Here is a 17,316-nt window from a genome sequence, read left to right on the forward strand (position 1 = left end):
ACACACACCACCACACGCCCCCACCCCACCCCCGGTCCCTCTTGCTATAATCTGATATCCCTGTAACAAAGTAGTAAACCATGTGTACCTCAGCTACAATTCTCAACTTTCCTTCTGTTATCCCCTGTTATTGGGGGAGAGACAGAGAGAGAGGGAAGGTGGGAGTTTTACTATCCCAATTCTGAACAGAGAACCCATTCATTGTAAGGCACTCATCCCCAGGCCTTTCAGCCTGGGGTTTAAGCCAAGCAGCAGAAGAGGACATTGAGTCCATCATCAGTAAATTTGCTGACGACACCAAGCTGGGGGCAGGAGTTGATCTGCTGGAGAGTAGAGAGGCTCTGCAGAGGGACCTCGACAGGCTGGGCAGATGGGCAGAATCCAACGGCATGACATTTAACACATCCAAGTGCCGGGTTCTGCACATTGGCCACAGCAACCCCATGCAGTGCTACAGGCTGGGGTCAGAGTGGCTGGAGAGCAGCCAGGTGGAGAGGGACCTGGGGGTGCTGGTTGACGGTAGACTGAACATGAGCCTGCAGTGTGCCCAGGCAGCTAAGAGGGCCAATGGCATCCTGGCCTGCATCAGGAACAGTGTGGCCAGCAGGAGCAGGGAGGTCATTCTGCCCCTGTACACTGCACTGGTTAGGCCACACCTTGAGTACTGTGTCCAATTCTGGGCCCCTCAGTTTAGGAAGGAGGTTGACTTGCTGGAACAAATCCAGAGAAGAGCAACAAAGTTGGTGAGGGATTTGGAACATAAGCCCTATGAGGAGAGGCTGAGGGAGCTGGGGTTGCTTAGCCTGGAGAAGAGGAGACTCAGGGGTGACCTTATTGCTCTCTACAACTACCTGAAGGGAGGTTGTAGACAGACGGATGTTGGTCTCTTCTCCCAGGCGGCCAGTACCAGAACAAGAGGACACAGTCTCAGGCTGCACCAGGGGAGGTTCAGGCTAGATGTTAGGAAAAAGTTCTATACAGAAAGAGTGATTGCCCTTTGGAATGGGCTGCTGGGGAGGTGGTGGAGTCGCCATCACTGGAGGTTTTCAGGAGAAGACTTGATGGGGTGCTTGGTGCCATGGGTTAGTTGTTTAGGTGGTGTTGGATTGGTTGATGGGTTGGACGCGATGATCTTGAAGGTCTCTTCCAACCTGTTTTATTCTATGTATGTATTCTATTCTATGTATAGTGTACCAAGCCAGAGCACCAATTCTTCAGAAGTGCAAACATAGCATCAGGGCAGAAACCCTGGTTGCTTTCAGTCAATTATTAGCATGCTGATCACATAGGAAGAAGAAGAATACCCAGGACTTAGCTAGAACAACCAAAAAGATTAGGAAACAAAACTAAAAAAGGTGGTATACCCTGGAGGCAGAAAAATTATGTTTATTGCTAACTATCAAAATAGAGATTACAATCAACTTTAATTGTCTCCTTCCTCCTCTCATCCCAATTTGTTCCATGAAATACTGGATCTTATAAGTGAATATTCCCTTCTAAGAGCAGTGGTTTTCAGAAATCCCTCAGGTAGACAGGCTTATGAGTGAATATTCTGGGAATGAATTTAGGCTGCAAGGAGCCCTTGGAGGTCACATAGTTCAAAACCTGCTCAGAGCAAGGCCAATTAAAATCAGGTGCTCAGGTTATCATCCAGGCAAGTTTCAAATTTCAGATTTCTTTTAATATGAAGAGTCTGTATATAAATTCTATTTGTCTGCCATGAGAGAGGTGAAAAGTCTCTTACACAATATAAAATAGTAATCAATGGCAGAACACAACATAGAAACTTACTCATTTGAGAAATCCTGTATCTTTTTCTTGTGGCTATCACATTGCATTTGATATATGAGCTGATTAAGTATTATTTCTTTAAAGCAGCAAGCAGCTGACCAGACATGAAGCATAACTGAATCAAATTATCTTGTAAATTTTCATCTGCATCCATACTTCTCTAGTGAAACTCTGCCATCATTAATCCAGAATACAGGCTGGGATAAATGTGTAATTTTTCTTCCTTATCTTTCCCTTTGCAGAACCAAGAAAATATCAGATAATTTTCTACTGGCAATTTCTTTTTTCCTCTTCACAGATGAATACTGGACCAATACATGTTATATTTGCTCACAGCATCCAATTTCTGAAAGGTAATTTCTTCCACCCTATTTTGTGAATTGCTACAATCATGACACTTCACAAAAGGAAAGACTTACTGACATGTGCCAAGGTCAAAGCCATGAGAGTGTTTATTCTTTAAAGACACAAAGACGAATAATCATTATGCAACTCAACCATATCTAGCTTGTGCAAGTAGATAGCCTTTGCTTCCTGTCAGGATTCCTAACTCTTTTGGCTTCCTCAAAATTCCAAAATACTTATTAAAAGATCATGTTCACCAAGTTTTCAATATCGCACACATCAAGACAGTTATGTCTCTCAGGCTTTAGCCTTTGAAATGATCATTCTAACAATATATAGAGGTTTTCTAGCATAAGACACTGCTTTTGTAAATCACAGAATCACTAAGGCTGGAAGAGACCTTAAAGACCATCAAGTCCAACCTGCCACCACAGATCTCATGACTAAACCATGGGACCAAGTGCCACATCCAATCCCCTCTTGAACACCTCCAGGGATGGTGAGTCCACCACCTCCCTGGGCAGCACATTCCAATGGCTAACAACTCTCTCTGTAAAGAACTTTCTCCTTACCTCCAGCCTAAACTTCCCCTGGTGCAGCTTGAGACTGTGTCCTCTTGTTCTGGTGCTGGTTGCCTGGGAGAAGAGACCAACCCCCTCCTGGCTACAACCACCCTTCAAGTAGTTTTAGAGAGCAATAAGATCTCCCCTGAGCCTCTTCTCTAGGCTAAGCAATCCCAGCTTTCTCAGAATTGTTGCATCAAATGTATTTGTGTTTTAAAGAAAGTGAGTCTGGATATCAAAATCAGGCTGAACAATTCTACTTCATTTTCCTCTAAGATTAATGCTGGATTTCACTGCACTTATCTCTAAGTAAACAAAAAATCCCAGTCAAAAGAACAGTTGAAATCTATCCAGTAAAAGATGCTTTTCAAGAAGCTAAATCCTAAAGAGAATTTAGCCTCAGAAGATATAGTAGGAAGGATATGAACACCAAGCTAAGCATGGTTAGATCAGACACTATGAAACTGCAATCTCATTATCCCCTCTAAAAAAATCCCATGTGCAAACATACACATGTCAACAAAAAAGCAACCAGATATACAATGGAAAAAAAGCCCCACACCTTAAGGAGAGTTGGTAGGCTTACTAGCAACACACTGATCATCACATCAGTTGCCTGAGCAGCAGCTGTCTGAATAACAAACACTTGTTTCTGACCCCATTTCTTCCCATCTAGTTTGTAGTTCTATGCTTAAGACTTCAAGCAATAAGGCAGGAACAAATTTGCGATTCTACTCTTTGTCCTTTGTAAGAGCAACAACACGGATTCCTGCACATGTAAACAATAACAGGAATGATTAGTGAAAACTAACAGTGTAATTATGCAGATATCTCAGACACAGAGCAGCAGCAGTGGGAAAAGAAAAAAAAAATAGGTATGCCTTCCCTTTCCTTACATACTATACATCTGTGTTGTGCAATCACGAGCTAGGTGTGCCATGTCTATGTAGGGTTGTAGTTATGACCATTTCTTTGTTTCCCTTAATCAAACCCCAAAATTATAAAATTACAGCTATTCTAATGAAGAAATAAAACCAGTTGTGCTTGGAACAGGATTGTCACACACTGGAGAAGAGGAGGCTCAGGGGAGACCTTATTGCTGTCTACAACTACCTGAAGGGAGGTTGCAGCCAGGAGGGGGTTGGTCTCTTCTCCCAGGTAACCAGCACCAGAACGAGAGGACACAGTCTAAAGCTGCACCAGGGGCAGTTTAGGCTTGAAGTGAGGAGAAGGTTCTTCACAGAGAGAGTTGTTAGCCATTGGAATGGGCTGCCCAGGGAGGTGGTGGAGTCCCCATCCCTGGAGGTATTCAAGAGGGGATTGGATGTGGCACTTGGTCCCATGGTTTAATTAGTCATGAGGTGTTGGGTGACAGGTTGGACTTGATAATCTTTGAGGTCTTTTCCAATCTTGTTGATTCTATGATTCTATACTTTTCCTTTCAGAAATGTCATCTTGGGCCATATCCTCAAAATAGACAATTAATAAAGCAGCATCTCTTTTCATGTGACCATGTTGTTCCAAGTTTTAGAAATCAAGGCACTTTTGGTTTGTTTTGTTTTGTTTTTAAAACTGCTATACAGATTTTGGGGGAAGTAGTCTTTAATTATGCATCCACAAATACTCAAAATACTTTATGGAATTGACAGTGGTAGTAGACAGGCGGTGGTTGGTCTCTTTTCCCAGGCAACCAGCACCAGAACAAGAGGACACAGTCTCAAACTGCACCAGGGGAAGTTTAGGCTGGATGTTAGGAAGAAGTCCTTCATAGAGAGAGTGATTGGCCATTGGAATGGGCTGCCCAGGGAGGTGGTGGAGTCACCATCATTGGAGGTGTTCAGGAGGAGACTTGATTGGGTGCTTGGTTGCATGGTTTAGTTGATTAGGTGGGTTGGATGATAGGTTGGACATGATGTCCAACCTGGTTTATTCTATTCTATTCTAATATTGCCTAAAAATTATATGAGCACAGCATTTATTTCATTTGTGCAATCCTGACTGAAGTTCCCTGTCTCCCCTGGTCAGATAATGAATTGTGATTACTTTTTTTAAACATACTCCTAATCCTGGCTCTGTAAACATTTTCTCACCATGCAAGAAAAGATCTTCTTCTGTTGCATAAATATGTGACAATAGAATGCCACTAGTCCGGATGAAAGATAGCACATTCCCTTGTTTTATCTTCAGGCATGATTATACATACCCAAAAGACGACATTTTCAAGAAAGAATACAAAGCAGTGATAAGAAAACATGCAGACATCAGACTGCACAGCACTGAAAACTAAGCCCCATCAGTAACACTTTAAAAATTAAATTAGCACTTGATTTTGCAAGCTGACCCCCTGCAGCGTCACAGCAACAGAGCTGCACAAGGCTTCACACAACTGAAGGGGTTCTCTGAAGGCTCTGCTTACTGATCTCTGGAGGAAAAGGTCACAGGCTATGTTGGAAGGATTTTCAGTAGGGCTTAAAGGCAGGAAACAGCTGGAAGGAATGAAGAAATATTTCACAGGTAGTAATAAAAATTTGATAGGGTTTTCAAGGGAAGCTGTATAGCTTTCTCTTTGTGGTATTGTCCAAGACTTAAGCTCAGTCCAACTATATTGTTCTATAACGTTTGCATTTTAGAATGACCATTAGCTGCTCAGTAACATATATATAAAGAGTGCTTTATTTAGCCTGTTAAAGAAGAAAATGAAGTACTTTAATATAAATTCACAGCATTATTATTCAAAGAGAGAGAATGCAGATAGGGTTTAAAAGCATTAAGAAACCAGAAAATATTTCTTACTGATAAAAATTGTGCTCTCCTCTCTGGGACTCTAATTAGGTCCTCTCCCCTTTAAGAAAGAGCACTGTTTCTTATTTCCTTATTACTCTTGGGGTAGCTTTCATGGATTCAGAAGAATACTTAAATTCATATTCATAAAAATAATTGAGAAAGCATTCAGCATTTTTGAATAGTGGATAAATACTGGATTAAGTCTCTGCTTAACTCATGCTTCCATTAATCTTTATTTTAAGGTCACATTGGTTTGCTCCACTTTGAAGCATCCGAGTATCTCATTTTCGCCTTTTCACTGTCAAAGCTTTTGAGACTTCTGACTGAACAGTAGCATTTCACTGCATACACTGATGCTGAACAGATGAAAAAACTAGGCACAACTACTTCTTCATCTTGCTTCTTCCCACAAATACAGCTACCAGTTCAAAACAATAAACCATCTACAAAAACCCTCTGTGACAAGCACATGATTTAGAGCTCTTGCCAGCACTCTTCTGCAGCAGGCTGGTGGCAATCATTCACCCTTCATCACTGTCTCGTTCTACACTTAGTGTGACAGCTTTGCTACCCTTTTCTATCTCCATGCCCTATATGAAATCTGAAGTTCTGTTCTCATTTATCTGGGATTTGTCAGTGGAAATATGTTACTGTGAGTGATTTGAAGAGTTGAGCTGAACTACAGTTCTCAGTTCTTTTTTTATTCCTTTGTTTTGCAATGAGTTTTGTGTTTTCTCTCCCAGGTTCACTAATTATTTTCCTTCTTATCAGAATGACAGTACTGAAAATTATCCCAGTAAGGAGCCAGATCAAGCAGCAGGCAAAGTAGGCAGTACCCTAGGGCAGCCAACAGCTTGCTTTTTTTTCAGAATAAGAAAAGAGATGGACTGACTGTGCTTGCCCAGCTGGTCCCTGGCTTCTACTTACATAACTTTGCCCACTGTTGCCAGAGGACCAAGGGAAAAAATATGCCTGTCTCTTTCCAGTAGTAATACCAGTTTTTATTATCAACAGGAAGAGAGTCACTTCTGTTTCCACCTCTTTCAATACATCCTCTTTGCAGGAGAATATCTAGTCCCTTCACTCAGTGACTGACCTCCTCACTCCAGCAGGTCTTTATCATTGAATAGTGAGGAATACTGAAAACAGCAGAGGGACAAGAGGGAGTAGATCACAGTATCACAGAATCACCAAGGTTGGTTAGAGAGCACCAAGTGCCACATCCAATCCCCTCTTGAGCACCTCCAGGGATGGTAAGTCCACCACCTCCCTGGGCAGCCCATTCCAATGACAAACAACTCTCTCAGGGAAGAACTTTCTCCTCACCTCGAGCCTAAACTTCCCCTGGTGCAGCTTGAGACTGTGTCCTCTTGTTCTGGTGCTGGTTGCCTGGGAGAAGAGACCAACTCCCTCCTGGCTACAACCCCCCTTCAGGTAGTTTCAGACAGCAATGAGGTCTCCCCTGAGCCTCCTCTTCTCCAGGCTAGACGACTGCAGAGGACAAGAGATGTGTTGGTCACAAAGGTAAGAAAGATCTTAGGAGGACTGTGACCCAGGCTGGGATCAGAGAGAGAAAAAAAGAGAGTTTAAGTCTTATAAAACCTGAGGACTCCTCCCTGCCTGTAGCAGTATTTCTTAGTATCTCACCCATTAGCATAACTTTCTGATTAAACTCTGCCAAGCCTTATTAGTTCCTTTTGCCACCAATCAAACACCAAGCAATATTGCTACTGTGAAGAAAACATGACTTGGCTCTGACAGAAAAATTAAACTCTGGAACAAAGGATCTCCCATTTCATAGGCAAATTCCATAGTTTGCTGATTCATGTTTTTTTGTCCATTTTGTCCAATATTGTTGTCCAATATTATCCTCCATTGCCTCAAACTACAGCTCTCTATATGCTCACAAGCGATATGTTTCCATGTGCTCATAATCATACTGTACATCATAATTACTCCTGGAGAACAGCACAACTCAGAAGAGCACAAGAAATAGATTTTAGAGGTCTGTCAGCTGTGCCCCTTTGGGGTACTCTGTTTTGTAGGACAGTAGGTCAACAGCACCAGTAACTCACAGTGATGTTCAGTCACACCACTAATGCTCAGTTTAGGGCATCTCTTAGAATCACAGAATGGTGAGAGCTGGAAAGGACCTGTTAAAGCAGGTTCACCTACAGCAGGCTGCAAATGTCATTTGTAATGACATTACAGCAAGGGACAGCTCCAAGTATATCATTATCAGCTCCATATTTAAAACAACCCATCAATAATAAAACAAAACCTAACAACCCAATCCTCCTATGAGGACAGACTGAAGGAGTTGGGGCTCTTCAGTCTGAGAAGAGAAGGCTCTGAGGTGACCTAATTGTGGCCTTCCAGTATCTGAAGGGGGCCCACAAGAAGGCTGGGGAGGGACTTCTCAGGATTCAGGGAGTGATAGGACTAGGGGGAATGGAATGAAGCTGGAGGTGGGGAGATTCAGGCTGGAGGTGAGGAGGAAGTTCTTCCCCATGAGAGTGGTGAAGCCCTGGAATGGGTTGTCCAGGGAGGTGGTTGAGGCTCCGTCCCTGGAGGTGTTTAAGCCCAGGCTGGATGAGGCTCTGGCCAGCTTGATCTAGTGTGGGGTGTCCCTGCCCATGGCAGGGGGGTTGTAACTAGATGATCTTTGTGGTGCCTTCCAACCCTGAGTGATACTATGATACTATGAAACCCCAAACAAACTCCCCTACTGTAAGTACCTCTCCCCCATTTACTGAAGCAGCATGATGTGCTTTTTTTTCATGTGTTTCTCACTTTTTTGCTATTATGTTTCCCCACCCTCTGTGGAATTCCAAAAGCAGCATGTGCTTGGTGGTATCTAAGTTTTTGCCCCTGCTTAGAACAATTAGAAAATAATTAACCACAGCCCTTAACCCCAGGCTGTCAACATCTGACTCACAATCATCATCCCTAATGATGCAGAATTTTTTCCATACAAATCCACATGAATTTGGTTCATACAACATCTCTTCTATGGAATAGCCCATAACATGTCTGACTCCCATATATAATCAACTCAGATCCATTAAGCCTGAAATCTGCTAAATCAGTTTACAAGCTCAGAGCAGGTACTAACAGGGAAGTGGTGGAGTCACTGTCCCCGGAGATATTCAAAAAGGCTGTGGCACTTGAAGCCATGGTTTATTTAGTCATGAGGTGTTGGCTGATGGGTTGGACTTGATGATCTGTGCGGTCTTTTCAACCTTATTGATTCTATGATTCTGTGATTGGTTATTTTTCTAGAAAAACTCCAGTTCTTGTATTGATTTCATTGACTCTGGAAGTTCTTTTTCACAAAGTTACTCCTCTGACAAGTAGGAAAATCAACTAACCTGTTATTAAGTTTTACTGGATGTATTTCTACACCACATATACCTTCTTATCAGTTTTACATACTTTACCTTAACCTGCACCCCTTAGTATGTAGTAAGTAGACCATGAACTCACCATGAATCATCCCCAGCGTGTTTTATTCACAACAGGCAATGGCAGGGGGCACTTATTGCATAGAACAGATTGAAAGTAACTCTGAGTTCAAAGGACAGATTGGATATGTGCCCTCCATGAGAAAGACTTGCAGCTCCCTGCAGACCCCAAGCCACCAGAGAACTCTCATGGCACATCCACAAATGAGCAGGGAACATTGTATACCCACTTAGGACCTTGTTTCAATGTGTAGATCTGTGTGGGTTTTGTGCTTTTGTTGCTTTGTGAAGTTTTGCATGTACTACATGCAAATGATAAGACTGACATTCCTGTGCTCTGGAGAAGGAATGCTGCCAAGGACTGTGACTAGTGAATTTTACATCTTACAAGTTCTGCAAAGCTGTTTGAATATGTTACCGGAGTAGGCTGCTAGATTACTTGGCAAGGAAAATTGCTGCAACTAGGAGAAAGTCCACCAAATCTCCTCCTCCTCCCAGTCCCAGAAGAGGCAGAAAAAAACCTCTGTGCTTGTAATTTCTCCTAACAGAAGTCCATAATTACGGAGTGCCTGGCATAGAAACTACCACCTCAACTCCCTTGAAAATGTTTTCTCAGGTACTGTAACAACTGTAATTTTTAAATTGTCTTTCACAAGGCACACTATGGTGCCAGTAAAAACCCAACACACTGCCTGGAAAGTTATCTATATAAGGCTCCAAATGACATTTTAACAGAGAGAGAAGTGTTTGAAACCAGTGCACAGGTCAACAAATCAAAGGAAAAAACCCGCTTAATTTTTCCTTCTTCTCTGTCACTCTGACTGGTTCAACTACAGATGGCATGATGTTATCTCCCCTCCAAGTCAGTTTGTTGACTGACTCCTTCAAAAATTAATTGAAAGAAGTGGATTCCATAATTTCAAAAGAAATAGGCTCAGCAGGTAAGTAAGCTTTGTCGAGATTGATTACTGAGTATTGATTTTCCACCAATTGTACAAGTTACACTCCAGAAGGCCACCTGCACATTAACCCAGAATCCATAAAATCACCCCAGGCTAACATCTATCCAGAGGTTTGTATTTTCCAAGGATGCAGTCTTTAGCTCCTTTCCTCTCACACACATTCAATGGCATTCATTTGGACAGCATTCACCTTGTACTGTGCCATAACTAATCATTGTCTGTATTTTCATTTCTCAGAAAGATTTTAAGATAACTACACAGGATAAAACTTCGTATAACATCATGCTAACTTAACTGTAAATACTGTAAAGATAAGTTAATTTGGTTCTTCTATAATATTAAGGAAAGAGATGTTGGATGCAGAAACAGTAGCATGGCTTACTGTGGCCTGGAAGCTTCTGCCTGGTCTGTCTGAAGCTTCTGACCCCCCTCCACTTCCATGGTGCAGTAGACGATTCGATTGGGAGCCACTGACTTCAAACCTTGCACCTCCATTATAACAATCTGAGGTAAAGAAAGCAAATAGTTCATCCTTCAGAAAACATTACATGCAGGTAAACCCCCCCAAACAACAAACACCACCCCCCCCACCCCCAAGAAAAACACCCCCACACCCCCAAATGCCACTCAATAAAATCATCGCAGACAGAAGAGCTTTGATTTTGTCCTTTTCCACTTTCAACAACATATAGTGGGAATTGAAATCTTTGTGCTGTTTCTAGTTGGACAAGAGCCAACAACTCACTCCAAACATAATTTAAATGCTAGTGCTTATATTTGAGACTAATGTGTAAGTCTAAATTTTAATACATAAGAAAATGTATCTTTTAAGCAGTCATTTAAGTATAGAACGAACAGATTGCTAAGTCAGGCTATAAACAAGACAAGTAAGTACACTGATCACATCTTGAAAGGTTAATCACGGTGCTGTGACACTGGAGGGTGCAACCCTTGAATCTTAGAAATGATTTGGTGATGTGCTGAGCATGAGGCAGGTCAGAGGACTGCTATCAGTTGCTACAATTTTTTTTCCCCCTGCCATTTATTTCTCTCCCTTCTCCCAGCCTAGTACTTGCAGTCAAGCTCAGTGTGCATATGGGGGATGGGGCTAGGCAAGATAAAGGGAAAAAGTCACCTCTACCAGCTGCACCCTGAGTAATTTCCTCACCAGGGAAATTCTGAGCTTGGCAGATACCATAGTTTTTCAGCTCCTCTAAACTGCTCAGAAGAGCCAAATGCAGCCCTACTTCAAACGCTCTCTGCCTTTTATAAACCTTACAGTTTGTCACAGTGTGAAATTACTGGAATTTTTACACTTCAGATGTTTCTAGCTCAGAGATTTGACAAGAAAGTCAGGTTTCCCTGCTTGCTTTGGAAAAGCTGTTTTCATTCCCACCCCTGTTTGGGTCTATGAGAAGAAACTGGGGGAAATGTAGTCCATTTAATCAGCAGAGAAGCTTCCCTCGACTGAACTATGCAAGAAAAATCAGGAGTTTTTTCATTGTTTCAAAGGTGACAAGCAATGACTGCTTCTGGTTTCAATAGAGGCAATTGGTTTCTTAGGTCAGCAAGCACCTAATAAATGAATTTGCTACTGTTTGCATGTTTGCTAATTTGTTTCAATTCAAGTTTGTTAAGACAGATATCACCTCTAACTTCGAAATCCTTTGCACTTCAAAACTCTCCGAATGTTAGTAATAGTTAGCTGCCTTGTAAAATTGATAAGTTTGGTAATATTACAGTCAGATGACAGACACTGATCATTTAGAACATCTTAAAATTACTCATAAATTGTCAACACTGCCTGTTATGCTTTATAAATAATAACAGCAGTTCAGGAAGAATGATGTGGTCATCTCTCTTTTGTAGTCCAAGAATGCAAGTAGTTATCAAAGTGATCAATGGCCACAGAGAGATCCTTCTAGCTAGTATTGCCTGTATGGCCTTTCCACATGCCAAATGCACGCCCTTGTTATATGCAGACTTCATCTATATTAATTTTGATGGTGATATTTCTTTTCCTTGATTTTCCCACTGCCTAGTACATTTGTCCTTGGCAGCAGTTCTGGATGGCAGCAACGGAAAAACGTTGCATTTCATTAGGAAGGAAACTGTCACTAGTTGATTTAGGAGCTCATTAGCTGATAACACCTTCCTAAATATGTCTTGTCTATTTCTGAAACTGTCCAACAGCTAAAGAACATGAGCAATTAAACCTTCTCCTACTACTTTGATATTTTAATTTTTTTTTAAACAAATTTCTGCCAACAGGCTATTTGAGAAACATCCAGCTTGTGAAACCGGTCCCTGCAGCTTGCAGTGATGCACAGGGGTGTTTCTTCTCTTGCACGGCAAGGTCCGTTCCCACCAGAATGCTATAAATGTTACTAAAACCTTTTGCTGTTCTGTCTTAAGATCAACTTGGATTAGCAGCATGAACCTCAGCCACTTTCCCCCTGCCATGAAACTTTCATTGAGGTCTTCTACTCTGTCCTAATATTTAGGTCTCTTCCAACCTGGTCTATTCTATTCTATTCTATTCTATTCTATTCTATTCTATTCTAGTCTAGTCTAGTCTAGTCTAGTCTAGTCTAGTCTATGTCTATTTCTATTCTATTCTGTTCTGTTCTGTTTGACTCGACTCTACTCTACTCTATTTAGACATATCACAGATTTTCTGTTTGCCCACGTGCCTGCACAGCAGCCCTCCTCAGGGGGGATTTTGCTCGTTACCCCACAATTTAGTTACAACCACAAAAGCCATGACATGGATATATTTATGTGTCATGCAAGGAACAGGAAAGTGTGCAGATACAATCTCACACTTTCAAAAAAATAAAGTATTCTGTCTCCAGGGTACTGCAATCAGCTTTTCTTATTCACCCTTTTGCACAGAAAAAGAGGATATCTTCCATTTCTCAGCTTAAATAAACATCACTTCAGCTGTTTCCTTTTGCCCTTATATGCTCTGTGGTTTAGCTTCCCAAGACACTGAAGACACCCTGTTGTCCAGCAAGAAACTCAACTTATATGGTTAATATTGTGTTTAAAAATGACATTTCTTCTACTAAAAACTGCTGCACACTAGAGTAACAGTTCAATTCTTTGCCTTGCACATGATGAAAAGCAGATTACTAACCCTACAGAACAGTTATGTGGTTTCTTTACCAGTGATGGGGAAGAAAAAAACCCCCAAAACTAAAAAAGTTAAATGCACCAAACCCAATAGTCTACATTTCTGATGTGAGAGGGGAAGAGCTGTACACGAAGCCCAACTGTTCCAAATTTACTGAACATTACATCTGCTATTTTTCCTTTAATGATTGTTTCAGTCTTTTACTGTGTTTTTTCTCCCAAAGAGCATATAATTGTTAGTACATTTTAAACATCTCTCTCTAGAGGCAATAAAAAAAAAAAGCTTTTCTTCTTCTTACATCCCTCACCACCAAGGAAACTTTCTGGAACACAGAAAATGATCAAGAAGGTAACAATAAAATAGAATCAAGACACAGATATCCTAGTAATTTAAACTGTCAATAACTCTCATGTGAAATATGTGTTTACCTCTAAGGTGAAGGAGAGGACAACATCAGACTTTGACAGCTGAACCTCATTTTCATCTCCTATGTCCAAGAATGCAGAGTTCTGAGATCGCTTTAACTTCTGCAGTTTAAACTCTGGCCCGCCTTTAGACACTGGAAGGCTTTCCAAATTTGCCATCAGCAAATTCACCGAGGAGCGCAACTCTTCTATGTACATGCTCTCCATTTCTCTTGTTACAAACTTGGGGAATTTTCTTTCCTTGGAAGACATATTTAAGAAGTTAGGGATGGGGGGGAAAGAAAAAGAAGTCATCCTACATTATATAACATGTTTCTTTCACAGGATCACAGGATTTTAGGGGCTGGAAGGGAACTCAGGAGATCATCGAGTCCAACTCCCCTGCCAGAGCAGGACCGTATAACCTAGAACAGGTCACACAGGAACACATCCAGATGAGTCTTGAACGTTTCCAGAGAAGGAGACTCCACAACCTCTCTGGGCAGCCTGTTCCAGTGCTCTGTGACCCTCACATGAAGAAGTTCCTCCTCATGTTGAACGGAACCTCCTGTGCTGTACCCCTCCATTACCCCTATAACAGGGTATAACTGAGCAGAGCCTGTCCCCTCCCTATTGACCCCCAGCCCTCAGATATTTATAAATGTTTATAGATATTTATTAAATCCCCTCTCAGTATTCTCTCTAACATGTTCTCAGTTAAATGATATATAATAAAAACAAAAGTCTTAATTCTTTAAAACTGTAATGGAGAAGACTAATACCATCCCATAAATAGTTAATTTTGACAAAAAAGAAGTGTTAATGTCAATTGAGAATTCCAACACATTCCTCAAATATAAGGCACTATATATTTCTTTGAACATGTAACAAATACAGTGTCAGAGGAAAATGCCTCTGGTTATGTAAAAACACAATCTATTGCCCCTCTAAATCATTTAAACCAGATTGAATGTGTACATATTAGATATTTCTAATACATGTGTTTTAAACCCATCAGTTGGCAATAAATCTTCAGTGTTCCTTTCATATATTTCATAAAATGAGAAAATTAACTGCCCACTAATAATTGTGTTATTTCCCATGCTACCAAAAAGAAGTCAATCACATTCATACTTCTAATATAAAGCTGCTTAACTACCACCATGGCCTAAAATTCCTATCACTGTTCATATCTATTTTTAATAATGGGTCATTTGTTTTGACAGTAATGCTGAATTACTTCACAAGAGATTATTTTAAACATATGCTAGAGAGAACTTAAATTGTTTTTTTCCTCGGTATGGAGTTAGATTGAAGTGCTTAAATATTGTATTAATAACAGTGAGAGAAAACATAAACATATGCAGTGGTACAGGCTGGGGTCAGAGTGGCTGGAGAGCATCCAAACAGAAAGGGACCTGGGGGTACCCGGTGAGAGCTGGCTGAATGTGAGCCAGCAGTGTGCCTAGGTGGCCAAGAAGGCCAATGGCATCCTGGCCTGCATTAGGAACAGTGTGGCCAGCAGGAGCAGGGAAGTCATTGTGCCCCTGTACCTTTCAATTTAAGAAGGACATTGAGACTCTTGAATGTGTCCAGAGAAGGGCAACGAGGCTGGGGAGAGGCCTCGAGCACAAGCCCTATGAAGAAAGGCTGAGGGAGCTGGGGTTGTTTAGCCTGGAGAAGAGGGGGCTCAGGGAAGACCTTATTGCTGTCTACAACTACCTGAAGGGAGGTTGTAGCCAGGAGGGGGTTGGTCTCTTCTCCCAGGCAACCAGCACCAGAACAAGAGGACACAGTCTCAAGCTGTGCCAGGGAACGTTTAGGCTTGAGGTGAGGAGAAAGTTCTTCCCAGAGAGAGTCGTTCGTCATTGGAATGATCTGCCCAGGGAGGTGGTGGAGTCATCATCCCTGGAGGTGTTCAAGAGGGGATTGGATGTGACACTTGGTGCCATGGCTTAGCTAGTCATGAGGTGTTGGGTGACAGGTTGGACCTGATGATCTTTGAGGTCTCTTCCAACCTTATTGGTTCTATGATTCTATTCTATGATTCTACAATAATTCATACATTAACACATTCAGATCCAATTTTATGCACAGTTCCCCCCTGATATTGAGTATAGAGCAGTTAAGCAGAATTTGTCAATCAAGATTAAACAAAACCACAAATTATTCTAAAACATATGTTTTAAATCTAGATGAGAAACAAATACTGCTCCCCATGCATTGTCTGATATGCACCTTGCTCCTAAACCAGACAATTGTTGGTTTTAGCTGTTACAAACAGTATCATAAAAATGAAAATCTTTACAGATTGTTTTGGTTTAGGCACAAAGACCAAACAAGTTGACTGTGACCCAAAAGACCTTCAGCAAGCCATGTCTGGCTCATGTCTGCTGTATTACAGTACCAGTGTGTTACAGATTGAAAAAGATAAAAGTTATTTCCAGTTAGAAACCAAATCCACAGGGTAAGGTTCAGTTCAGGGTGCTCTATCCCAAACTCTCCCATTTTAGAGTGTTTATCAAACTGTCCCTTACCCTGTGAGGACCATTCAAATAATAATGTGCCAACGCAGGAGAGAAGATAGACTGCTACTACGTTGCTAAAATATCTTTGCACTTGTTAAGATGCTTTGATCACTCCAATGTAAAAATTAAGGACTTTTACACTGCCTTTTGCTGTATTTCTTTTTATGACTATAATCTTCCATGAGTTAAGACAGCACTACCAGAATATAAGGAGGCCTTTATTACTGCAAAACCTGAATGCTTATAGCCACTTCTGTACAAAACAAGGGTAAGGATCCTCCACAAAGATTCTGAGGCTGACAAATTGTACTCCCCAGTCCCCCACCTTGCCTTTTGAAGATGGAGAATTTGTAACAAATTAACAATAATTAAAGTAATTTAGAGACATAAAAAGAATAGTGAGGTATTCCCACTGATCTTCAGTGTATCTTCACTGGAATGCAATGTTTTTATTTCAAAAGTCCAGGTCATCTGAAGAACACATGCCCCAGAACAGCACTCTAATTTTGGGAACTCTGATTGCATCATGTGGAAATATAGCCTGAAACAAAGACAGTAGGGACAGACGTGAGACCAGTGATCAGCCTGGTCTAAGGGAAGGTGTTCCTGCCAGTGCCAGGGAGGTTGGAACTAGATGATCTTTCAGGCCCCTTCCAAACCAAACCATTCTGTGAATATGCATACTCTAGCTTGACTGTTTTCAAATGATCTTAGAATCAGAAGCTGGAAACCCAACACTTCATCATCCCACTTGATCTTATATGAAGAGACGTTTTTGGTACATGAAAGCAACCACTTACCCTTGCCATTTGTTCTGCCAGTTGTAGTCGTCCATCTAGTTCACGTCTGATCTGGGCTGCTTGCTCATCTCCGTTATCCAACTTAGTAAGAGAATAAAACCAAAGTTAACTGTGAGAAATATGCACTGCATTTCAACTTTATAGAAAGTAATGCAGTTAAAAACAAAACAGAAATTAATTGCATAATGCTCATCTTTGAATCAGTGGAACATTAAGCAAATACATGGCTTTGAGTCCTTACAAAAATGGCAGCTGAAAACGTTTCTCCATGAAGCAGAAAACTGGACTGAGAGACCGGCTTAGAAAATGTTTGCAAGAAAATCTGCTATTTGGTGCCATGACTTCCTGTGTAGGAATAGAGAAGCAAAGGGAAAGAAAACTGTCTGGCAGTGCCTTTTATGAATAGTATGATTTCACTCATATAGCTCTTTCCCCCAAATATTGGGCCAACTGCTTACATCAAGGCATACCCAGTTTTTGAGCCTTCACTATTTTCATACCTAGGGAATAGTAATGACTAAATGTTCAACTTTCATCAG

General features: G+C 41.3%; 1 protein-coding gene across 6 annotated transcripts in view; it reads right to left on the bottom strand.

Annotated features, from left to right (window-relative positions):
• The window catches only part of CADPS2 (calcium dependent secretion activator 2), a 366,370-nt gene that overhangs the window by 197,402 nt on the left and 151,652 nt on the right, over nucleotides 1-17,316 (bottom strand). For all 6 annotated transcript variants that reach the window (XM_054173945.1, XM_054173944.1, XM_054173942.1 and 3 more), the window contains 3 exons: nucleotides 16,778-16,858; nucleotides 13,474-13,710; nucleotides 10,292-10,413 (listed from right to left, as the gene is read on the bottom strand). In XM_054173945.1, coding sequence (XP_054029920.1) covers nucleotides 10,292-10,413; nucleotides 13,474-13,710; nucleotides 16,778-16,858 — 440 coding nt within the window. The remainder of the gene's footprint in view (nucleotides 1-10,291; nucleotides 10,414-13,473; nucleotides 13,711-16,777; nucleotides 16,859-17,316) is intronic.

Source organism: Dryobates pubescens, chromosome 27, assembly GCF_014839835.1.
Source record: "Dryobates pubescens isolate bDryPub1 chromosome 27, bDryPub1.pri, whole genome shotgun sequence".
In the NCBI taxonomy this organism is placed as follows: Eukaryota; Metazoa; Chordata; class Aves; order Piciformes; family Picidae; genus Dryobates; species Dryobates pubescens.